We start from the raw sequence: 25,541 nt of genomic DNA on the forward strand, positions 1-25,541 counted from the left end.
CCTCCAGTGGTGTGGGTATGAATGAGTGTGACGTCACCTGGTGGTCCGCTGCGTGTAGACGCGCGGGCGGCGCGGCGGCGAGGGCGCGGCCTGCGGCGAGTGCCGCGCCGTGCGCGCCGCCGCGCTGCCGCCCCAGTGCGTGTGCGCCCCGACGGTCACCTCCAGTGGTGTGGGTATGAATGAGTGTGACGTCACCTGGTGGTCCGCTGCGTGTAGACGCGCGGGCGGCGCGGCGGCGAGGGCGCGGCCTGCGGCGAGTGCCGCGCCGCGCGCGCCGCCGCGGTGCCGCCCCAGTGCGTGTGCGCCCCGACGGTCACCTCCAGTGGTGTGGGTATGAATGAGTGTGACGTCACCTGGTGGTCCGCTGCGTGTAGACGCGCGGGCGGCGCGGCGGCGAGGGCGCGGCCTGCGGCGAGTGCCGCGCCGTGCGCGCCGCCGCGCTGCCGCCCCAGTGCGTGTGCGCCCCGACGGTCACCTCCAGTGGTGTGGGTATGAATGAGTGTGACGTCACCTGGTGGTCCGCTGCGTGTAGACGCGCGGGCGGCGCGGCGGCGAGGGCGCGGCCTGCGGCGAGTGCCGCGCCGCGCGCGCCGCCGCGGTGCCGCCCCAGTGCGTGTGCGCCCCGACGGTCACCTCCAGTGGTGTGGGTATGAATGAGTGTGACGTCACCTGGTGCTCCGCTGCGTGTAGACGCGCGGGCGGCGCGGCGGCGAGGGCGCGGCCTGCGGCGAGTGCCGCGCCGCGCGCGCCGCCGCGCTGCCGCCCCAGTGCGTGTGCGCCCCGACGGTCACCTCCAGTGGTGTGGGTATGAATGAGTGTGACGTCACCTGGTGGTCCGCTGCGTGTAGACGCGCGGGCGGCGCGGCGGCGAGGGCGCGGCCTGCGGCGAGTGCCGCGCCGCGCGCGCCGCCGCGCTGCCGCCCCAGTGCGTGTGCGCCCCGACGGTCACCTCCAGTGGTGTGGGTATGAATGAGTGTGACGTCACCTGGTGGTCCGCTGCGTGTAGACGCGCGGGCGGCGCGGCGGCGAGGGCGCGGCCTGCGGCGAGTGCCGCGCCGCGCGCGCCGCCGCGGTGCCGCCCCAGTGCGTGTGCGCCCCGACGGTCACCTCCAGTGGTGTGGGTATGAATGAGTGTGACGTCACCTGGTGCTCCGCTGCGTGTAGACGCGCGGGCGGCGCGGCGGCGAGGGCGCGGCCTGCGGCGAGTGCCGCGCCGCGCGCGCCGCCGCGCTGCCGCCCCAGTGCGTGTGCGCCCCGACGGTCACCTCCAGTGGTGTGGGTATGAATGAGTGTGACGTCACCTGGTGGTCCGCTGCGTGTAGACGCGCGGGCGGCGCGGCGGCGAGGGCGCGGCCTGCGGCGAGTGCCGCGCCGTGCGCGCCGCCGCGCTGCCGCCCCAGTGCGTGTGCGCCCCGACGGTCACCTCCAGTGGTGTGGGTATGAATGAGTGTGACGTCACCTGGTGCTCCGCTGCGTGTAGACGCGCGGGCGGCGCGGCGGCGAGGGCGCGGCCTGCGGCGAGTGCCGCGCCGTGCGCGCCGCCGCGCTGCCGCCCCAGTGCGTGTGCGCCCTGACGGTCACCTCCACTGCGCTGTACGGCGGAATCTTGTTGTTTTGTACTTCGAGCCACGGGACATCGATGGTTTTCTAATCAATTAAATAAACACCCTGATTTAAAATGAAATCTGGGAATTTACCAATTATAAAACAATTTATTTATTTGAAAATAAATAAATAAATAAATAATGAAGATTTAGTAAAAAAAATTTACGTATAGCGCTTCTATAGGATATGTATGCATTGTCCCTGCCAAGTCGGTGCGCATACATAACGTGATAGGAGTCTATTAGTACCTACATATATATTTACCTCAATTTTGAGTAGCCCCGAGAAGTTTAGCCCGACGTCGTAGTAGACGCGGCTGTTGTTAACGTTGACCTCCGCGGCCGGGCTCCAGGTCACGTTGAACCGGTCCCACACACCGGACACAGCGATGGATGACGCGTTGATGGTATCCGGAATGGCTATCAGGGATTCTGTGGACGTAAAACATATCGTCATACCGCTCCGAATATATTGACTTAAAAAAACACTCAATTCCGCTCACCCCCGTACACCTACGTAAACGTTCGCAAACATTTGCATTTGTTTGACATGGACACTGCGCCGCACACGCCTCATTCGAGTGTCCAGCGTCCACGGAACGGAACGCCCGCTCAAAGCATGCAAGCTCAATCGCATGGGTTTTAACCAATGTATGGTGGTCGGCTTTTAGTGGCCGAGGTGTAAAGCAGGTGATGCACACTGACCACTGTCCTTGTGCCGCGTGGGGTCGCGCACGGCGATGACGTGCACGCGCGACACCAGCTCCGCCGTGTTGCGGCCCTGCAGGTCCGACACCACCGCGCGCGACGCGTCCGCCACCCACACCAGGCGCCCGCTGTAATAGCAGAGGGAGCCTCGCGTCGCGGTGCCGTCGAGACGAGATACCAGCGAGCCCGAAACCTGACAAAAGAGAAACGGGAAATATAGTCATAGGTAAAGGTTGGCTACCTTAATTTTTTTTAAATATGCAGCTTTTTGTACTGACAAAATAGGAACGCCAACAAAAAAATAACCATTAACAAAAAATTACCGACTTCACAAAACAACTTGCCATCATTTTATGGTCTTCACCAGTACTTCCACTTCACCAAATGTTGCTATCCGGGTTACTATAAAATACCGAAATCGCTATACTTAGGTGTGCACATTATATTTGACGCGTTTCCTCGATTTCTCGAGGATCCCATCATCAAATACTTTGTCAATTACAATGGGGCCCCTTTCAAATAAAAAAGGGATTTTTAAAATCGGCCCCGCCATCAACAAAGATCCCGACGAATTGACTAGGTATAACTATCCTCCTTCGAAATCTTAGTCGGTAAAAAAGCCTATCTTTTTAAAATGGAAATTGTAACTTTTATATTTATCCTACTCAGGACTATTATCGGTTCTAATAGTGCATAAAAACTACCGACATACCTCATTAACGCTCTGTGAGATTTGGTCTGCGGTTCTTGCGCGATGAAGTTCCGATCCGTCGTAGCTTCGCACCAGCCAGTACAACCACTTCTTTTCCAAATCAGCTGTGAGGCCCATTACTAAAACAAAATATGTTGAATCCAGCAAGGTACGGAAAATACGCGCAGTTGATAAGTATAATAGGTAAGTATAATTGGGCTATACGAGGCAATAAAAAGAACTTTCAAGAACTTGAATGGCTTTTAAAAATCATGAATATGAGTAGGTCCCAGTTTGAAACAGCACCTAATTATTATTTTTACTTAACCAACCATACAACCTACTTTTCCTCTATTACTTTAGCCATGATTTGGGTCATTAGGGACTGACCCTCAACCATCCATCCATCATCATCAACCTCCCTAAAGTGCTGTTTAGGTTTTCCTTTCGTGATACTTAGAAAAGGCATGTTCTTACCCTGTTTCCCGCTAAATAATTGAGCCGGATAGTACACCATCCGCTTCTCGCCATTAAGCCTTGCAGCTTCCACCGCGTGCCCTGTGTTCCAATAAATGTACGCTCCAAGTGAATCAATGGTCAGTTCTTTGGCAACGGTGACTATGGGGACTGGTTCTCGGTTACTGCCGTCCAAGTTTCCTCGAGTGATCTAGGGGAATAAACCAAATATGAGATAGTTTATTAAATTTATTGTTGCTTGCTGACCAATTTGAACCTCTTTCTCTAACTAAAATATTGAGGAGTTTGAATATGATATTTTGCCATGCGGAGTTCACCAGCAGTCAGTTATTCTAACCTAATTTTTTATCAAGCAGAAACGTCTGCGAGCGATACTACATTTTGTATACTACTTAGTTAAAGGATAAATGGAGTTATTCTAACCCAATAAGTTCTAATGCAGTCCCTTCCGCTAATTAAGTGCCTACGTCGTGTCTACTTGTTTTATTTTATTTTATTAAAAGTTATTTGGAAAATAATTAAAATTAAAATGGATATGACTAATAATTAGCAATAACCCTCTAAAATCGACCTCTGTTTTCTTTAAAAAAAAAACAACCGAAAATAGTGAAATTGTTGAAGTGAGACGACTTGACCAATAAGGCAATAAGCAATCGACTTACCAACTGCTGCTTAGGATTGGACCAATAAATCCTCTTGCCGACCCAATCCACGGCCAGACTGCCGACGTTTTCCATGTTGTTCATGAAGCCCTTCTCGTGGGACGTAGTGTTGTACCACATCACGGTCGACATGTTCGTCACTAGGTACAGTATGTCTCGGTACCAGGATATATCGATTATGTGGATTTTCTTTAGATGTTCCCTGGATAAACATGAGGTGGAGTTATTGTACTGCAAAGGCGATTTTATACATATAAAATAGTCGACGCCTGAAGCCTAAATCATGCCTTTTAGACACCGACTGTCATTTTACCTGTGTATCAATGTTTGTAAGTTGTCTCCAGTCAAATCAGTTTGCAGTAGACCATCCGGGCCAGACCATACTAACGTGCTATTCAACGTTGTAGGGGAAGACGCTAAGGTCTTACCAAAGAACACTGATGACCACGGACCTGTAAAATTATTTATAAAAGTGTGTTTCTCAAAATGAAACTATTATAAAATCATATATCCTGAGGGGTCACTGATCACTATTAAAATACATAATTGATAGCTTAGTTAGGTACTGATTTACCTGTGCCCGACTGTGTAACTGCTGCAACTTTGATGGTATAGTTAGCGTCTTGCTTTAGATCTTCAACAACATACATCGATCCATTTATGTTTTTCCTGAAATAAAACAAAGGCATATTTGTAACATAATTTTAATATTTAATTTACAGAATCATGCATAACAATCCTATGTTACGTTAAAATGAGTGCTCGAGAACAAGGAACAAATCAAATGAGATTATCGAGAAAGTAAGTAGTAACCTGTCTATAATCTCCCCAGTGTCCACATGCTGTAACTGCAGATGAAAGGCCCACTGCTGCCACGCGCCGCTGCCCTGATGTCCAAGCAAATGCGGCGGCGACCAAGACACCTTTGCACGAGTTATCCCCATAACACTTTGAACTCCAATCGGTGGATTCACTGGCACTGGAATCGGCTGACAACATGCGACTAACACTTGCCGTGTGGCTATCTTTTTAGTATTAAACACTAATGGGTATTCGTTGTGAAAATAGTTGTCGCTGCCTTTATGGTATTCTTCTGTTAGCATTTCTTTGCCGTTGGTCCAATAGAAAAGGCCGTTCACGTACGCTATAGAGCGCGTTGACATGAACATCGGTTTTTGCATGTTGTGCCGAAAGTCCGATATTTCACGTCTGTGAACAATTAAAAATGACTTGTTTTATATTTTAAATAGTAACTACAATAGTTATTATTATTATTTGTATCTCCTTGGATATCACGGGCCTATAAATCCCGGTCTTTTGATAGTCTTGCGTGGGGATATAGATCCAACACGCCTGCTGGAACCCGTTCACAGGCGCAACAATAGACACCCATGAACCGGTCGCAGCAGGCATTGGGACTATTGCAGAAAAAGTGAACAGTATACCGGTCTTGGATTGAAGTTTGGGTGGACAATGAGACTGGGCTATTGTAAAGAACTCCGGACACCTGCCATAACAATGTTAAAACACGTTATCGAGGCAGGTGGTGACTTGCCGCTGACTAGATGGGCCCCTAAAACTGCCGTTGTGAAGACGACCAGGAGCAACACCGGCGTGACCGACTCAGGGGTGTCGAGAGGTGTGCTGCGCTTTCTCCGAAGTTACTCGCGGCGTTATGCCCTTTAACGCTTCCACCCCTGGAGCATATAGCTCTTACGACTCCCCTCTGGACGGCCAATGAAGGCAAGCCAGAGCTGAGAGTCCTGCGGGTCCCCTTGGGGTCCACTCCGACCGACGAAGACACGCCGGAGACGGAGACCCTGACCGACTCTTTGGAGCACTCGGGTCCGTGGGGTCGTCACTCCCTAACAGCTCGCCACAAGCTGCCCTGCGGGCTTATTATTATTATTGTTCAGAGCCCACTGTGTCCCACTGCTGGGCTTAGGCCTCCCCCCTCTTTTTCCACTCGTCTCTGTTTAATGCTATATCTGGCCAGCCTGACAAGAAGGAGTCCAAGTTATCCCGCCATCGCCGACGAGGTCTGCCGGATCCCCGGTTAGACTCGTGGGGCTCCCACTCCGTGGTTAACTTGGCCCACAAGTTGTCCGGCATTCGGGAGATATGACCAGCCCAGTCCCATTTCAAGTTGGCCGCTTTCCGAGCTACGTCTATTATTTGAGTCTTAGAGCGCAGCGTGGTGTTTCGGTTTTCTGTAGGTACAATAGTACACCACGCCAACATTTTTATTAGAATATCAAGTGTGAGTTCTGTTGTTCATGCTGGGCACTTTGAAGGCCTTTTATAAATCCGACACCGATTTCCTTTATAACATTAACTCACTCACAACTGCAAGCGCATTTAAAAGACATATAAACAAGATTGCTTTGTCCATACTGAAACGACTTACCCGTCGAGCGATACAGCTAACACCGTGTTTTGCCTAAGATGAGCTACCAGCAGCCTAAAGTCCTTGTGGTCCACAGTGAAGCCGCCCAGGTGTGCGTCCGGCACTATTCGCTCGGGCGGGGACTCGTGCCTGACCCCGTTCGATATGTCTGCGAGGTCCAGTCGATATAGACCTCCGCGTTCTACGCCTCGGAGAGCCCAGAAGAGATACCTACAAATGTAACAATAAATGTAGTTTATTTCTTATTGGCATCGCAATCCAAAATTACTTGTATTCTAAGCTTTCATGTAGGATTTGGGCCCTTTGGTCTTGTATTAGTTTTCAGTAAACGTATAAGTTAAAAAAGTGTTTTTTTTAAATATATTTTTTACTCACCCGTTATAGGCATCCACCTCAAAATGAATCGGCGAAGAAGTGAACCCAGACAACGCAACCAACTGGTTCTTCCCATCGAAATCGCATCTCAAAATTTCCCAATGTTCTGACCACTCCTCCTTCCCATGGCGAACCCTCCCTAGCACATACAGGTGTCTGTTCAACCAATCGACGGACAAGTCTAGGGGTTGGTAGGCAGTGGTGTCGGGTGTGAGGATCGGCTTTGGAGTGGTCTTGTTGCTAAGAGAGCTTCGATAGACGTAGCCGTTAGATACGGAGACGAAAAGGTAGTCTCTTGATACGTCAAGTCCGACACCTGAAATATTGACATTTTAGCACTTGCAACTGCATATTAGGTATGATAGATAGTTTTAAATAATATAAGAATAGTTTACCAGTTATAGTGTGATTAGAGTCGGTACTAAAAAGCTCCACCGGGTCGGATAGCATGTCGTTGGCAGGCGCAGCTAGAATGTTCTGCTCTCCACCCAATATCAATATGGGTTGTTGACTGGTCACCGCTGAAATATAAAAATACTCATAATAATATTCAATGAATATTCTTAGCTTGTGGTATTGAACCAATAAGTATCATCTCGCTCCAATTAGGTTGCCTCCAGCTTACAGAAAACCGCAGCCAAATGCTCTACCCACTGATAAATATGGGAACCAGAGCTCCTAAGAATATACCTACGAGTATGGCCTAAAATAAACTCTTTGAAATTACTAAACTTGATTTAATTGAATGTGATTGGCTCTTCCTTTCAAAAGTTATCCGAACCTTGGTGTAGTGTTCACCTAACTGGTTACTACATAGAGTATCGTGACCACTTAATCTTAAAAGGCTTTGTATGTAGGTACCTATGTACTCACATGAGGGTTGAGCTGGTGTGGAAACATTAACAAAGGCCGGAGGGCCCTCGCCCTCGGCATTGGCCATGGCCACTGAGACCTCGTACATACGCCCCGCCGCCAGATTTTGGAACATGTAGAACAACGTGTAGTTGGAGGCTGGCATGTCCTGTGGATTAAACGAGTCATCCTCATCACTCATTCTTACTTAGAGCCAGGTGCACCAACCAACGTCAAACGGTAGTGAACTATGGAACTTGCAATACAATAAAAAATTGCGAACGTTTAATGGTGACAGGCGTTTTGGCGCAACTGACCCTTAACGTGTTTATATATCGTTATTAGATGCTACGTATGAGTAACCAGCGTTTCATTTGGTGAGGGTACTTCAATGTTACCGGTTTACTCAAGACAGTGGTAAATATATCATTCAATTGTTCCGGTTGGATCTGCTTACGACTGCACCAAGCAGTAATCAAGGCACCAGTCTAGTCAGCGAGAAAGTCTTTCGAGAAAGGGAGAACATGATTCTGCTTTAAGCTGTCAAACGTCAGTTTCGTCAAGTTTCGTTGTGAGATTTTTGTACGTAGGACTATTATCTATTCTGCGCTCGAAGTGTGTTACTAGGATAGTGGATAGGATCTTCTTCTTAATGGTAAAGTGAACCTTCTATCTGTTCATTTTAACAAATACATGGTAATTAAGGCGCCGTTAAATCAGAGTAATCAAATGATGAATAGTGTTAATGTCAGCGAGCTAACCGGAACTACATACACGAGGCGATTCCAGATCGATAATGTGATTATAATGGGTCATATGCGCGGTGAAACTGTGACCTATCGCACCCTTAACAAAGTTGTAGGCACATGTAGGATAAACATTTATCGAAGAGAGAATAACAAGTTAACAACAGAGTTGATTTAACGTCGTTTAGAGAATTGCAAAAGTGTAATAAACCCGAAAAACATCGTTAATTATACTTGTTTATTATTTTGCATTAGAAAGAACTTCGCAGCCATATGGGAGCAAATCGGGCACTTTTTGCGGTAAAATTTAGAAGCAAATTATAAGTATTGACCATGCTACGTAAATAATTTTATTATTAAGTATTAACAATTAAAGAGCCTGACAAAACTGCACGCTTACTTCTGTGGAGTTCGTTCAAATGCTAAAAAACCGGCCAAGTGCGAGTCGGACTCGCGCACGAAGGGTTCCGTACCATTAAAGATAAATATAAAAGATATTTATTCGTGACGATCACAACAAAATACGAACATTACGGAAAAAAAAACAGCAAAAAAATCACGTTTGTTGTATGGGAGTCCCATTTAAATATTTATATTATTCTGTTTTTAGTATTTGTTGTTACTGCGGCAACAGAAATACATCATCTGTGAAAATTTAAACTGTCTAGCTATCACGGTTCATGAGATACAGCCTGGTGACAGACAGACAGACGGACAACGGAATCTTAGTAATAGGGTCCCGTTTTTACCCTTTGGATACGGAACCGTATAACAGGAAATAATATAGCTCACCTCCACATAGAGAGTGTTGGGCAGACTTGAGTTGAGATCCGAAAGCCGCAGCACGTACGAGATGAGCGGTCCGTTCGGGAACGCTCCCGGCTCCCAGGATATGGCGATCCTGCTCGAATCTGGCGCGGCAGCTCTTAAGGTAGACGGCGCAGAACTTGGCTTGCCACTCGAGAGTGTCGAGATGACGACTGACGGTGCGGAGTAAACTGGCTCGCTGGCACCGCTGCGGCCCGAGAGGAAGATGGCCACTCGGAACTGGAGAGAAATGTTTCATGTTATTAAATAGGTGGAAATACTCGTAGCTAGGGCGCGCAATGCGAGCCATAAGCAATGTTGCTATCCGACCAATGATAAAGTAATATAAATGACTTAGCTAGTTATAGTTTATCAGATATACTCGTAAGTATCTGATCATTAAATAAATGAAAAAAAAAACATTTGGGGACAACCTTACACAAATAAATATATACGTAGATACATAGAAATCATTCGTAGCTTAGGAACAAATATTCGTGATAAACAAACACAAAGAAATGCCCTTGGATTCGAACTTTTCGAAGGAATAGGGTCACTACCGACAAGGCTAGGAGCCTGTTAAAAACCATTTATTTCGCTCGCTAAAACAAAACTTACCCTATATTTGGTGTAAGGCCGTAAATTATCCACATGTATGATAGAGCGGTCAGAATGACTAGAATTAGAGTAGTACTGCCAGGTTCCGGGCAACTCTTCGTAGCGCCACTGTACCAGGTAGCTCAGGTTGCCGAGGGTGGGCGCCTCCCACACGAGGGATAGTGACGTCGCTGTCAAACTGTCTGCGACTAACGCTGGGGCCGGAGGAGTGCCAATTAAGTCTGAAATTTAATATAAAGTTAAGCAACTTTAATTTATGCAGCAACTGTCGCGAACGACAATCGGAGCGTACAGCGTAGTGTTACGCGTCCAAGGGATTTAGGCTATGTATAGTAGGGTAAGTAAGGACAGTAAATGTATGGAGCAGCGGCATCGCCTGAGACAAAAGTGCTTACTCACTGCACTTACTTAACTTACCATACTATGTACTGATGCTGCTCGTCTGTCTTCATTTGACTTATATTGACCGGGATTACCTTTTGTATTGGTCAATATAAGTCTAGTGAAGCTAACCGTAAATCATTCAAAACTGTCAAGTCTTCATTTGTTTAACATTTAACCGAGATGGGTAAAAAACATGATGGGACAGCCTAATAGCATAGAAGGATGAAATATAGTCTACTGCAGTAATTTAGTAACGTACTTATATGTATTGTGTTGTTAAGAGATATGTGGACTGACCTCTTAGCTTTTGGAAGTACGAGTTAAGAGCTTCGATGCATCCCATGACACAATACAGCTCACGGGAGACTACCGTTTCGGATGTAACATTCTAAAAAAAAAACAACATTTATTAAAACAGCAATTCCTCAGCGATTTAAGGTTTCATATCATATCAATCAATATCCGAGAAGACAAAAAATCCTCAAAGTTCAAGTTAAGGTGCAGTAGGTTCAGAAAACGGATTTAAAAAAGACGTAGCGTTTTTTTGGATCACAATACGGCTGCCATAAATTTAATTAGCAATCTTGAGGCCTTTCTCTAGAGACTTCAGTGATTCGAATACTGAGTTTTTGATTTTCGCTCGAAAAAAAACAATCGAACATAGGTCTAAAATGCACTTTAAAAAATTATAATGAATTTTACACAAAAGCTAAACATATGAAAATTATTTCTAAAAATGAGCAATGCTTGAGGGAACTCTGCGACAACTTTTTGTATTTCTAAAACACACAAAATTTTTAAATTACAAAGCACTTCAATCTCGCTCACGCAAGCTCAGTGAGAGTGAGAGAAGAACACGAATTTACTGCACTTAAAGGAAATCAAAATGTTTAAAAATTAGGTAGGTCTCATTTAATATTTTTCGTAATTTTAATTCAGCTTTGTGCTTTTTGGGGTTCCGTACCCAAAGGGTAAAAACGGGACCCTATTACTAAGACTCCACTGTCCGTCTGTCTGTCACCAGGCTGTATCTCTTGAACCGTGATAGCTAGATAGTTGAAATTTTCACAGATGATGTATTTCTGTTGCCGCTATAACAACAAATACTAAAAACAGAATAATATAAATATTTAAATGGGGCTCCCATACAACAAACGTGATTTATTTGCTGTTTTTTCCGTAATGGTTCGGAACCCTTCGTGCGCGAGTCCGACTCGCACTTGGCCGGTTTTTTGTTTTTATTTTAAATAAATAAACAGTGCATTAACTTACGCATATTGTTTGGCAGGAAAGCTCCAACCCCTGTCTCCACAAACTGCAGCCCAGCGTGCACTGAAAACAAAAACATATATGTATCATAAATCATAAGATAAGCAACATAAAGAAAATACCAGTGTCTCTTGAAAGCTCGGGACTCGGGTACACTCCGGTACACTCGGATTTTAAACTGCTAATAATATGTGCTGTTAAGCCTGTTAACAAGCAATAGTAGATTGTTAACCAAGGGATGAAAGGCACTCAATTCTGCCGAGGTATTTTGACGGTCGAACGCAGTGAGAGCGCCAATAGTCCGAGGCAGAAATGATGCCTTTCACCCGAGTTAAACACTCTACTTTTCATTTCGAATACGAGGAAAGTAAAATGCATGTATTTTGTTAAAAACATGGTTAAGTATACATTTTTATAGTATTTCTTGAGGGTACTTTCAATTAACAATTCAGGCAAAAGTATCGTTATTTATGGAATGGAGAGTCAAACATCAAAATGGAAATTTTATAACAAATCCATTTAAACTCAAATTTCAATTGCGTATCGTAACAAAATTAAAAAAATCGTACTTCGAACGTGAAATGCTCTAGTGCAGACACGTATCATTTTCTGCGCACCTTTTAGAACAACAATGACTCTCTTTCAGAGCATGAGAAATGAAAAAGGTTTTATTTACGATTGTCAATAAGGCGTTACTCTTTTGTCGCCAATGGACAATATGCTAGCGACCTAACCTTTGAGAATGTTGCATATTATGTTCCACATACTTAGGACACCCTGATGCTATAACTTATAAACCCTAGCGAAAGTAAAGAGAACATGTATCATACGCGTTAGGTTAGGTTTAGGAAGTCAAAAGTATCACTCGAAGAAATACCTAACTTTGCTCTCTTGTTGCAAAAATAATCATTCTGTATTTTTTTAACAAGAAGAAGCTATCCTTGTATTGGAACCACATAATACAACATAAGCAATTAAAACTTGAATACCTACCGGTGTGGGTTTAAACTTCTCTTCCACTCACCTAAAAAGGCACGAATACACAAAATCGTGGAACATAACTAATATTTAAACGGGCTAAAATGTCACGGTTTAACAGTGCGTGTAATAGGGGTTGTCCAAATGAAGGAACGGGGTTGAAAAGGCAAACAGTCAACAACCGTGACCAATATTAGATTAGACCCGTCGAAAAGTTCCAAGCAAATGGAGAAGATGGGCTTTAAACTCACATTTTTTGTAATTATAAATTTAAATATCTTAACGTGTCAAACTAAGAATGTAAACAATGTAACAAAAATCATCTTGTGTTAACTGAGTAGGTAATTTGGTAATAGCCAATATAGATTTTAAGAATTTCTAAACAGAATGTCTAATTTTGTATTCTATTATAATAAGCTTAATTTTACAATCCGATAACGTTTAACGTTTAGTGACTACACCAGCCAGCAGTTCTGCTGCAAGGACGCAGAAGCGTTGCTCACACAGTGTATTTACTATTAATTAAATCTAAAAATCAACTAACGTGTCGTACCAACATATTTAAGTTCTAACTGTCATGTACTTTTAAACAAAATTAGCGTCAATTTTGAGAGAAGATAAATTTGGACGATGTGTGTAGTTTACACCAATTAGCTGCTAATGGTACGGGCTCTAACACAATTACATCGGGCAACAGCCCACCGATGTTCATTATTGCTGTTTAAGCTATCGAAAATGTTCATTTCAAGTGATTTTAACTAAATAGGAAAGGTAAATAAAATGATGGTTCCTATTTTCTGATGGCATGTAGCCACAAGTTTTTTTTGTGTTAATTGCGACATGAGTTTAGCGTAGTTGTTATGTACCTACATGGAAAGAAAAATGGCAGACTGGATAACTAGGCTTGGAGGCTTCATAGGCTTAGTTCGATCCAAGTCATCCAAGGAATGATAATGCCGAGCGGTGTCACCTAAGACACAAGTGCATAAAGTGTTTCATACGTTGCTGTCACGGTTTCTCCTACTACATAATTATTTTATCTTCGATTTGTATGTATATGAGTATGAGAATGTACATTTTATTCTGCCCTTGCCTGCAAAGATTTAATTAAAGAATGCCTAATTAATTCTACCCAAAGGTTGTCTGGAAGAGATCGCTTTTTAGCGATAAGACCGCCTGTTGTTACCTGGTTCTATTTTTTCTTTAAATATTTCTTTGTAGTTTTACATGTATGTAAAATGTATAATTTTGGTGCAATAAAGAATATTTACTTACTTACTTACTTACTTAATTCTAAGAATTCTGTAAAACTACAACGCACAGAAAGAACTATCAAAAGATCATGAACTTAACATGTTTGGATTGTTTATATTTACGAATGGATGCTTTCATGTGTTTTGTTCTGATTTCGCGTGTTTATGTCTCACATGTGTTCGTGTATGTCTGTTAAACAACGGGTCCGGGACCAAACTCAAGTGCTCAGCTAATTCTTAAAACATTTTATCTTAACTGTTGGCTCGTCTCCAGTTAAATACCTAATTGGCTTGAAGATCCGTAAGTATGAAGTATGTATGTTTCACTTGAAGGTCTTGAAGCAGTGCGTATGAGCCGAAAAACTTAGTCCCTTCTTCTCTGAATAGATGAGATACATTGCGCCTGTTTTGTTTGAAGTAAATTCTTATCAGTTCTGTAGACAACTATATCGACAAGGGGCAGTTTTTTGCTTATATCCATGAACTTGTTTAAGTTTACGTATTTCTCAAGTTCGTACCTAACTATTATTTCTCACGTCTCTCGAGCGTGAAGTAAGACGTAATAATAAAAGGAGTTTGTAACGGATTTTCACGGTCGGGTGACGTCCTTGTGTTGAATTGCACCGGACGCAGGTTCACTATCGGAATCTTGGACGCAAGCTATTATTATATGCACCTGACCGAGTCAAGGGTTCCGTAAATACAGTTATGGGTGAATCCTTACAGATGTGACAATCTTTAACCCTAGCATTAAAGTTAATTTAACATAAAATGATGTTACTGACTGTTGTTAGGCATAGTAAATGTTATGGCCAAGTTTTAATTGAGAAGGGTAGCAAAATGCAACCTTTGGTCACTGTGGCACTGTGTTTTAAAAAATACTCTTATGTGTATCTAAAGTGAACCTTTTATTATAGTCTACTTATTTGACCAAAAAATAAGACCGCTTAATAATGACTTCGAGATTTTTCATAATTGGTCAGATCAGACATAATAGTAATATATCGTAGTTCCATGGTGGCCTAGGGGTCGCCCCAAATTAGGTAAGTGTTGAAATGTTGAAATGTACAGATAAATCAATTAGCATCTCAGTGGGTGGCGCTCTTATAATTATGTTATCATCAAATGTCATTGGGCAATTATTCAATTTCACAATCCCTAGATAAAAACGATAAAATGTAGATTATTTTAATAGATGCGTGTCGAGTGTTTAATTTAACGTTAATTGAATACACACTAATTAGTAATTACTTGCTATATGGTAAATACTATATATTAGTATATATGAATATAAACACGCTCGTAAAATTGTAGTGATAAATTATGTATAACTAGACTAGCAAGATTAAATAAATCAGTGACACAGTTGAATAACCTAAAATGATGCAAAAACATTTACATACTTAACATACTTTTTGAAGTTATGAAAATCAACTTCTGATTATTTCTATCAAGTGTGAGTGTAAGATAAAGGGGCGACTGTAATCGAGGTAGGTATACATATCTATAGAGCGTCGAATTTTGGTACTTTATGTCAAAAATAAATATATGTTAAAATTCGGCATCAAAAGCATTTTTGTAACAATCATCATGTTAAATAAACCAATTTCCATGTAGCGTAATCAGTAATGTCGACAATTAAAGCGCGCATGGCAGATCGGTCTGCGTTTGGGCATAATTGCGGGTCGCGGCCCCGCGCACTCTCATCAGCGAAGTAGGACGCCAATCAGGACCGGGAGCGCGGGATTAGCGCATATTCGTTGCTTCGTCACCACTTGTAAAGGTTTACCTTTTGTTTTTGGTAAAAAAAATGCCATAGGGACTCGTGGTGTTGAGGAATTGCACCAAAACGCGTCATTTACGTGCAACAAAATATAGGATGACAAAAACGCAACGAATAAAGAGCATCATTGAGTAGTATGACTTTCCTTTTTATATATGTATGTATATCGTCGCCTAGGAACCATAGTGCAAGCTTTGCTTAGTTTGGGGTCGATCTGTGTAACATTGTCCCCAAAAATGTTTTTATTTACATAAAAGTGATTTTATGTTACAAAATGTTGCTTTAGTTTTAAGGGATCATAGTCGTTATTTCATTTTAAATACTCATCAAATATTCGTCTTTTTGTTTGTTTGTAACTTCAACTAACACGATACATGACAAGGTAATATACGAGTACAAAACCACCGTCCCTTCCTGTGTCCGATATCTGTCGACTAAAACAGGAAACAAAAGAGGAGAGACTACAGAAAGAAACAGTGTGCAAGTTTGTTTGGTACTGAAAGTGATTCTCACGTAATTTGAAAGTTATCTATGATGAGGTTGCGACTGCGTCGGTTGGCGCGGTTGGGCTGTGCCGCTAACAGGTCTCTTCCGCCATGGCTGTCACAACACGCCGCCCAGACGCACCCTCCCTCAATTTATTGATGCCCAACGGACGAGCTCATTCGATATTCCATACTCACAGAGACAGATATAAGTAAACTACGAATCTCAACACAAAACTGTACTGAAATGTAGATGGCGTCACATAATACATATCGCGGTATAAGTTTAAAATGGATAGCGCTAAACAGTAATAAAGACAAAATTAGAAAAAATACAATTGATTAAAGATAGAGGCACACAACAGGACACCTGAAAGAGGTAATTTAGGAGTGATTCTCAAAAGAGTGGCATCTTAACCTGTCATCGAGTTTTTGAATTGAATGTATGCTTATTTTCTGTTTTTCATATTTAAAAAAAATATTTATACATAAACAAAAACAATGCTTATCGAGGCCAAGTCATTATTTGTATTTAAATTTAATACATATATGTAAAAAAAATAAAGAGTATCACTTTTTACTGTAACCTGTCTTGTCCAAATGCATCGCTCTTCCAGTTTTTGTTCTTTAGTTTTTATAAGCACCAATTGATGTTACTAAAGTATCATGCTATATGATAACATAAACAATACCTTTTAAAATGTACGTTGCACGGGTCTTATATATAAATTTTTTACAACAATATTCATGCGTGAATATTTTCACTATAACCTGTACATCTGCGGTATTGCATCTCACTCACACATAGAAAATTATATTTAGATCAAACTTGTGGATCGTATGGAACCATCATGACCCAAGTGTCGTAGTTTCAGAGAGACAAGTGATTGAGGGCAGAAATCTGGAGTTTGTAACAGGAATGATAACTTAAACTTGTCTCGATTATTTTACGAAATTGGTATGGGGCATAATGTAATAAATTCTATAAAATGCATTTTTCACTGTAACCTGCTTAACTTTAACCTGTGATCTGTACAGGTTAAAGTAAGTCTTGGCAGGTTATTGTGACTTCTGACTCGATCTATATATTTACAATACCTTTCAGTCTATATATGCCCGCTTTCACTAGCATAATATCGTGAGCTTGTGCAAACCGTCTGGATGTTCCGAAACATAAAATGCAGGACGTGTTTTTAGACTTTTATATTTTATATTTCTCCATGAATTTATTGTAGCCAAAACCGAAACTCATAGTCACTAGACTAGTTAGTAAGTTAGTTTTGCTGGGCATTTTCGGCAAATAGACAACCATTGTGCCTATTTTGCGCGTAGCAGACTAGTGCGGAACTGAACATCCCGATGTTAGCAGGTTATCTGCAGGATCCTGTTTTATTAGTATACGTGCAGTATCCCACAAACAGAATGCTCGTGTGAATGTTATTATATTAGGATGTATACTACTAAAATGGGATCCTGCAGAAAACCGTACCCGCATAAAACGGGATGTTCCAGACCCAGAACACAGAGCCCTAACCCCTCAAGACCGTACGTACACCTTCACGGTGGGGAACATGGCTCTTTCCTTTGAATATGATTAATAACAGAATAACACCAATGGAGACTTTGTTATGAACGGTACTATTAGACAGCATACTCCTCAGTATGCTGTTGAATAGGATTGTTAAAATGCCCACAATATTTACTAGGCCTCGGCTTCCAGGTTTCAAAGGCTACATTAGCTCCAAGAGCTTTCTCCGTTTCTACCATTTAAAACATATGTGGTGAAGAGCTGAGTGGACTTCCACAGGCATTATGCACGTTAGTATCTGTTTCTGAGATAAGTAGGGTGGCTCGTGAAAGTACTTATGCCCGCCATTTCTCCTTCACCGCGACGTCCCCGCATTACAGGGTATTTAATGCAGTCGCACTTGTGAATATCCCGTGGCGTTTTTCGCTCTCCCGCCGCCATCCAGTGTCCCCACGGTATTTCGGCTTCTGTAATCTTAATGTATCGAGATCTGCTGCCATTCCAAGGAGCCTCCTGCAAGAACTCCACGATCAGTCGGTCACCCTCACCCTGGACTACCTTGCGAGTCCGGTGAACGTGCCGAAGTTTTAGGTAGCAAGCGATAATTTGATGTGATTCGTCTTTTTAGCCGTGTCCATATCAGACACAGTAGCACTAGCGCGCTTGACACAGGACTCAAGACGGTGGCGCCCTATCCCTTAGGAACCTCTTTCTGCGGCTATGCATTTTTGAATGACAGAAGTTTGCTGTTTGTTACGGAAGCGGCCGTTAAATAAGCCTATGCCAACGTTCAACGATGATGGTAGGGCTTTATATACACCCAAAGTGGAATTATGCAATTCAAGATAACGTCTTTAAAGAAATATTTAATTTTAGCTTCCTTAAATATTAAATTTTTACTTCCTATCCTACCGGCTGCGCCATTTAAGGAAGTAAGTCAAACACCTGTTTCGGGCTGAGACTGACTCGTACTTTACTTACTTAGGTACATGCGTATATCACAAATATCAGATCTACCCACAATATCGAATATAATAATTTAAATTAAAACTCACTTTTTCTGCTACATTTCCCTCCTAACCTGTGTAGTTAACTTTGACCTGTATCTCAAAACTTCGACTTGCCATAACTTCTTCATTTTTATTAACATTTCGGTGCCTCTTCCAAATTTGGGGTACTTGAAATATTAGAAAATATTTTTCATTATTAAGTGAAAAAGTACAAAAAAAAATTGTTGGTTAACTTTAACCTGCCAATGCCACTTTTTTGAGAATCACTCTTAGATATTACTCGTACAATGCCATTTATGAAGACTTTTGATGAAGATATTTTATTGCGCTTGTAGAATAAGAAGGTAACTATCAACTATCTCAAAAGATATCGTGCTTACTGCTTATATACCTATAAGTATTAGTTTTTATTATTCACTCGTCTCTGTATTTACTAACCTGTCAATCTGCCCAGCGACAGAATTTATAAAACGACCAATAACCAGTTCAAAGATAACGCATTGACGTTAAGTGAAACGATTTAAGTGTTTGTTTTTATTGTGATTGATAATTTATGGACGTTCTGTTTACAATTTTATATCGGAGTAAAATACCTATAAAGTAATTACGTTTAAGTTTACAACCAGAAGATGCAACTTTAGTAAGAACCTGGTAATACACATATGAGAAAAGAACAATATTTTTTAATACAGTTGCTCAAAAAGTGCTACTTTACGTTAGCTGTTTAGCGTGCGGAAATTGGTTTTCGCGAACTAGTGCTTTTTACTTGTCCAATTTTTTTAAATTTATTCTTGTTCCAATTCATGACTACTTATTGATGAGTGTTAATATTAGTTTCCTTTAAACGTCGTAATCAACATAAAAACCTACTATTAATGTAAGAATACGAAAAATATACATATTTTATATTTTATTACTTACCTCTTCATCATTATAACACGTCTATTTTTTTTATATTGAATATTGAAAAACCGTTCTTAATTGTCTGAATGGAACGGAACGTCTGTCAAAGAAGAGGCGTTTTTTCTTTCTGTTTTAAGTTTCCAAAGGCAACGTTCGATATTGTTTTTATAAATGTACGATACACAAATAATCGTAATTAACGATATTTGGGTAATAATTGTAAAATGTTTTATATTTACAATTGTTTCTGTCTTATAGAACATGCATTTAAAAAAAAAAACTTTTATTGAAGTGGGTTCAATAATAATAACACCCAGCTAAAAAACACCTCTTCATAATGTCAACGATGTCACAGAATTAATAATATAAAAGTTTCGAACTCCTTACTTGTTGTTTTCTTATTTTTTCGCAACTGTATTAAAAAAACGTCGTTCGACACGTGCGGAAATGTCATTCTTCACTCGTCCCGAGTCTTGCCACTCGCCTGCGGCTCGTGGCAAGATATCTCGGTACTCATGAAATAATGACATACTTTCCGCACTAGCATCGAAATGTACTATTTCATTTCTCATGCTCTGAAAGTGGATCGTTGTTGTTCTAAGAAGAGTGCATAAAATTATACGTTTATGCACTAGAGCATTTTACTTTCCAAGTACTTTTTTTTCTTATTGTTTAGGATAAGCAATTAAAATTTGGTTTTTAATGGATTTGTTGTATAATTTCCATTCTGATAATTAACTCACCATTCCATAAATAAATATACTTTTGCCTAAATTGTTAATTGAAAGTACATACCCTCAAGAAATACTAAGTATTGAAGTTTATACTTAGTCGTGTTTTTAAATGTACATGTATTTTACTTTCCTCGTATTCGAAATGAAAAGTAGAGTGTTTAACTCGGGTGAAAGGCTCCATTTCAGTCTTGGATTAAACTACCTCGACAGAAATGGATGCTTTTTATCGATTGGTAAATAATCTACTAATGTTCTGTCCTATGTCAGAAAGAGTTGCATTAAAGAACCGGGGAAGGAGCTTAATTTGTAGTTGTGCAAAATTGTTCAGCAAGAGCAATTAAAGAAGGTGTAGGTGCAGTTTTTATTCAAAGTATTCAAAGTGTACCATTGAGTCTACGTACTATACGTACGTAGGTATACGTACTGAATATACTACTCGTAATATAACCCCCCCCCCCCCCAACCCCCGACCCCCTTTTGTTTTGTACTGCTGCGTTAAAATTGGGCAAACCGAGTCACTTAGTGGGATCACGTCGGTGTCCTTGTCTCAGTCTGTCCACGGGGTTATTCACAGGGACTGCTTGACCGTGAGGTCTGAGGGATTGGTACAGTTACAATGAGTCAAAACAAGTACTTTACTTTCGGAGGCAAGGGTAGGAGGGGTTTATATACTGAAGTGTTAATGGTCTCCACCAAGAATTCCAAACAGTACCTACCTAAAAATGAGGATGCAACTGGAATAAACACATAGTGAAAAGGAAGATAGAGGGGAAAGGGAGATCATGTCAAATCTGAGAACACCACGCGTGGCCCCGAAATAAAATAATTATCTGAATGCGCATTAGACACGGGCGTTAAGCGGGCACGCGCCGCTCTCCAAACATTCATGTAAAACTAATAAAACAATAGAGTAAATTATCCTAATTACAGCATCCTGTCTCGTGGCTTAATAATAACAAAACAATAGCTAGGCCCTTCAGTCATTAACGTGTCGCGTTCGGAAACTAAGTCGGAAGTCCAATTGGGACCAGACGCCGGATGCCAGCGATGTGAAAGCACTCACATATAATTTGTTGGTTAATTGCTGTACATACAGTTTTGCTTATCAATTATATTCATGGACTCTGGTTGTCGGAAGAGTCTATTGTGCGGTCCTCGCAATGGGATATGATATGGGGAATGGGATGGCGGCTATTCCAATGGGAACTGAATTTAACTTCTTACCCATCAGCCATGTAACAACACCGCAGAGTAAATAGAAAAGACATCCAGGAATTGAGAACAAATATGACGAAACCTAAGGTGGATGAGCTTTCTGTAAAATGACGAAGCCTGCGCTGCGGATCTGCAGGTATGCTATTGGATTTTATTCAATAAAATCTATTATATAACATTTGAACAAATACTTATTTGTTCGTTCATAAATATTTCGCGCCCTAATTCCTAAAGGCTTATTACATCTATCCTCTCGCCTGAAAAAGGATACCTACATGTAATAAGGTAATAACCTCTAATAATAAACTCTAATGTTGTCGTCGCGAATGTCATATTATATGTACTTAGTGCACAACTGTTTGGATAATAAATCCGAGGATTCAAAATATTACAGTTGATAAAGTTTAGCTTAGGAATAATAAGTACCAATTAGTGTACTTATTATTCCTAAGCTAAACTTTATCAACTGTAATATTTTGAATCCTCGTTAGCAACTAACCTCTGCCCTGGCCCGATTGACAGCCAGTAACACTTATTGCCGTCGTGAAGCGACTGAAAAGATAAATATTAGGTAAACTGTAAACGTTATTAATTTGAATTAATTGATTGGCACCATTCACTTATCTGAAGGTATCTTCCAATAGCATACCGAACTGAAGTGATTATATACACGTAATCGTAAAGTCTCAAGCAAACCAGTATAAACTATATATGACCTTAAGTTCCGTATCAAAACATTTACTTAAATATTAACATATAGGTACCTATTGGGTACCATACCCAGGAAACAATAGGGGCATACAATTTAAGAAGTGACACGCTCTGGAATGGGTGGGGACGATTTCAGTTGACAGCTATGCAGCCTGCAGCTAATGTTGAAAATGATGAGTCGGGATAGCGAAGATGGTTAAGCGTTGGTGAATAAAACGATACTTTTTTCTTGCGATACGTTTCGTTTAAGTACGGTAAGTATGCATGTAAATGGAGAGTGCACTTTATACTGGTTTGGTAAGCGACTGCAATAACATCCTTATTGAGGCGCCAGTTGCGAAACCGCGTCGTTGTTGACATTTTTCTAACTGCTGGACGTTGCTGACCTGAGATAAACCCTAAGATTGCGTGCATTCACATAAAATTGTTTATTGACTTAGATATTAGTCTTACATAAGCGTCTCATCTCGTTAATAGTAGTGTGAGAATCGCATGTGGGCAGGCAGAGGTCAAGTCAAACCGAAGGTTGTGATTGCAGATGGTTGTGGTTGTGATTGTCAATTGGCATGATTCATGACTCTACCCCCAATAAACTATCACAATATTTCATACTCATCGAATATGAAACATATATACACAATACACTATGTGTATTAAGCATTCTATTCAAATCAATTTGGGACAAAAAATCTTGGAAGGCCTGTGCAACTTGAGTCGGGACAAAAAACTAGCTCAGCATAGTCAATAGTCAATATATTCTTTATTCAAATAGGCCTAGCAACAAGCACTTTTAAATTGTCAAGTTTTAAATATTACCTTAATCTAAATATCAGAGCAATTTATTGATGTAGTTATTATTCATAAAAACATTGAATAATTATAGACATACCTATTTTGTTTTAATTCACAAAGCTTTTGTAACAGATAATTTCTCCCTGAAGATAACTCGAGACGACATAATACAGAACAACGATTAAGGGAGCCAGCCTCGTCTTGTAATAGAAATTGGACAAAGTCTGACGCAGGTACCACACAAGATGTATCGTGTACTAAAGAAGCTCACTCGTTATCATTTTATGAAACAACAAGGTTAGAGTCAAACTAAATTTTCTGCAAGAACAGACCCAAAAATACACTGGCAGGTCACGCGTAGGCCCACGCCAACCACTTGAGTGTGACAATTGGATAATGCTGCCACAAATTGGGGCCCGAGCACATCTGAGCTCTTCGCTCGAGGGCTCTCGCCTAAACATGCAGTCTGCTGGCCTTCTGGTCGCCAGCCCACTTGTACCACTTGTAGAACGCGTGGCCGTTTAGCGTTCAACGACGACCAAAAATGAGCAAATGTAGTTTGAAAAACAAAACTTCCGTGAGACACAGACATATTAAATATATTAATAACGGGTACGGAGTGAAACATGTCGAGCGTTTTTCGACTTAAAATACGTGAGTGACCCGTTATTAATATATTTAAATGTAGTTTGAAATAGTCTTGTCGACGTAGATTTTGGCTTGTTGAGTTAGGAGATATCTACTATATATTTTGACTCTGACCAGGGGTGCGAAACTCCTCGCTTCGGGCAAACTCGGCTCCGTCCGGCTCACCATTGCTCCGAGCCATTATTAGGGTTGGCACTTGGCACAACTTGACGTCGTTTCGTAGAAAGTTTGGTTTCTGTACGGTAGTACTATTATTTATTTTGTGCTTTGACTAGTTTGTGCAATTGCTCACCAATACTCGTAGTTCTATTTTCTGAAAAGCCGATGTTTTCAGAAGGAACTACGAGTTAATATTACAGGGCAATGATAGAGCTCAATGGTAGACAGCTCAAGATTAATCACCCAGATATGGTCTAGGTAGGTTATGCTCAATAATGTGCTTACTCATAGCTAAACGTATAAAAAGATTTTGCGGAAACGAAAGTTTAATAAATAATGCCCCATTACAGAGCTGATGACAACAGGAAAGAGAGTTATTCTATTTTTGCTACGTTGCAGTCGTTGAGCGTCCAATAAATGGGCAATAAATCAAAACACTTCACGTTGAGTGCAGCGCGACAATTCGCTCACCAGAGTCTGAGAGTGGGCAGATCCTGAGGATAATGGGCTGAGGGGGTGGGGGGTGCGGGGGGTCGTGAATGGGCGCAGAAGCGCGCGCGCAGCGCGGGCGCGAGCGGTGGTCGCCTAATGAGGAAATAGGAATTAGCGGGCGTTGCCGACTGCACTTATCATAAAGAACGGTCGCATAACACCGCTTCGACCTTACTTTGCTGGAAACTCGGAGTAATTTAATCATGCTCTACTACAGAAAACCGACAATGATCAAGCTGTGATGATAGTGAGACACGGCAGCGGGTCACGAGACCCACGAGTAAGTCAATTGCTACGAAGGACGAAGGTCTATGTACATACCTACTCGTACAAGAAGTATGCTCCATCAAAATCTATGTAAAGTTATAATGTAGGTATTATTTTAATCTTCCAAATGTTATACCTATACCTAAATAATATTTTATTTGTTAAGCTAAACATGTAGGGTAATATACGGAGGCAAGTTAGGGTTCATGATAGGCCACATCCAGACAATAACTAGCAGGAAATGCCTAGTAAGTAACCCACGTTCTAGGAATGGTTCGAGCTGTTTGGTTGGGTGCTCCGCGTCTTATGGTACGAGTAATTTTCAAATAATGAATACTGTAATAGATTTAAGTACTAATATTAAGACATAATGACATGTAAAAATATTTTTTATCAATAAATGATCGTATCGTATCGTATGTAAGACGTCTAGATCCTACTTGACGCTAGGATTATTTGGGAAGATGAAACAGGTAGGCTTATTGCGATTATTGCGAAGATTAAGCAATTGAACGCGAGCCACAAAAATAGCCCAGGAGCGAGATGAAATAAAGACTTAATATTACAGGTATGAGACAATGTAGGTATTTGACCCAGGTATTTTCAAAAGTTTTAAATGCTATTCGTGCGCCTAAACAAGTATAAGTAATGGTAATTCAATAGATCCGTATTTAATCTAAGAGTTCTTCATGAACTATCAATTCTGGTTTAACAGTTGTGACCAACAAAAAGGCAGGTAGTTATAGCGTTATAGCTTCTATACAATAAAAAGAAGATAAATATGTGCATTTATTGCATATAAAAAAAATCATTTATCTATATTTAAATACATTTTATCGTATTTTTACAAATCTTCATTTTTAGTTTTAAAGTGTGTCGACAGATGGCAGTGAATTTACTGGGGTTACAAAATTTACTATGACAGTACCGCTCTAGTATAAGTTACTCTATGATATTAATGCATATATTTCGAACATTGCATT

General features: G+C 41.4%; 1 protein-coding gene across 1 annotated transcript in view; it reads right to left on the reverse strand.

Annotated features, from left to right (window-relative positions):
- Positions 1–25,541, reverse strand: part of LOC134744713 (proto-oncogene tyrosine-protein kinase ROS) — an 82,816-nt gene that overhangs the window by 28,151 nt on the left and 29,124 nt on the right. Inside the window, exons 3-19 of the mRNA XM_063678632.1 lie at positions 11,604–11,663; positions 10,629–10,719; positions 9,948–10,168; positions 9,315–9,569; positions 7,798–7,945; positions 7,320–7,445; positions 6,925–7,240; positions 6,550–6,759; positions 4,956–5,351; positions 4,717–4,811; positions 4,456–4,594; positions 4,143–4,344; positions 3,481–3,670; positions 3,025–3,143; positions 2,310–2,505; positions 1,870–2,036; positions 1,460–1,647 (exon numbers count right to left, since the gene is read on the reverse strand). Coding sequence (XP_063534702.1) covers positions 1,460–1,647; positions 1,870–2,036; positions 2,310–2,505; positions 3,025–3,143; positions 3,481–3,670; positions 4,143–4,344; positions 4,456–4,594; positions 4,717–4,811; positions 4,956–5,351; positions 6,550–6,759; positions 6,925–7,240; positions 7,320–7,445; positions 7,798–7,945; positions 9,315–9,569; positions 9,948–10,168; positions 10,629–10,719; positions 11,604–11,663 — 3,119 coding nt within the window. The remainder of the gene's footprint in view (positions 1–1,459; positions 1,648–1,869; positions 2,037–2,309; positions 2,506–3,024; positions 3,144–3,480; positions 3,671–4,142; positions 4,345–4,455; positions 4,595–4,716; positions 4,812–4,955; positions 5,352–6,549; positions 6,760–6,924; positions 7,241–7,319; positions 7,446–7,797; positions 7,946–9,314; positions 9,570–9,947; positions 10,169–10,628; positions 10,720–11,603; positions 11,664–25,541) is intronic.

Source organism: Cydia strobilella, chromosome 10 (assembly GCF_947568885.1).
Source record: "Cydia strobilella chromosome 10, ilCydStro3.1, whole genome shotgun sequence".
Classification (NCBI taxonomy): domain Eukaryota; kingdom Metazoa; phylum Arthropoda; class Insecta; order Lepidoptera; family Tortricidae; genus Cydia; species Cydia strobilella.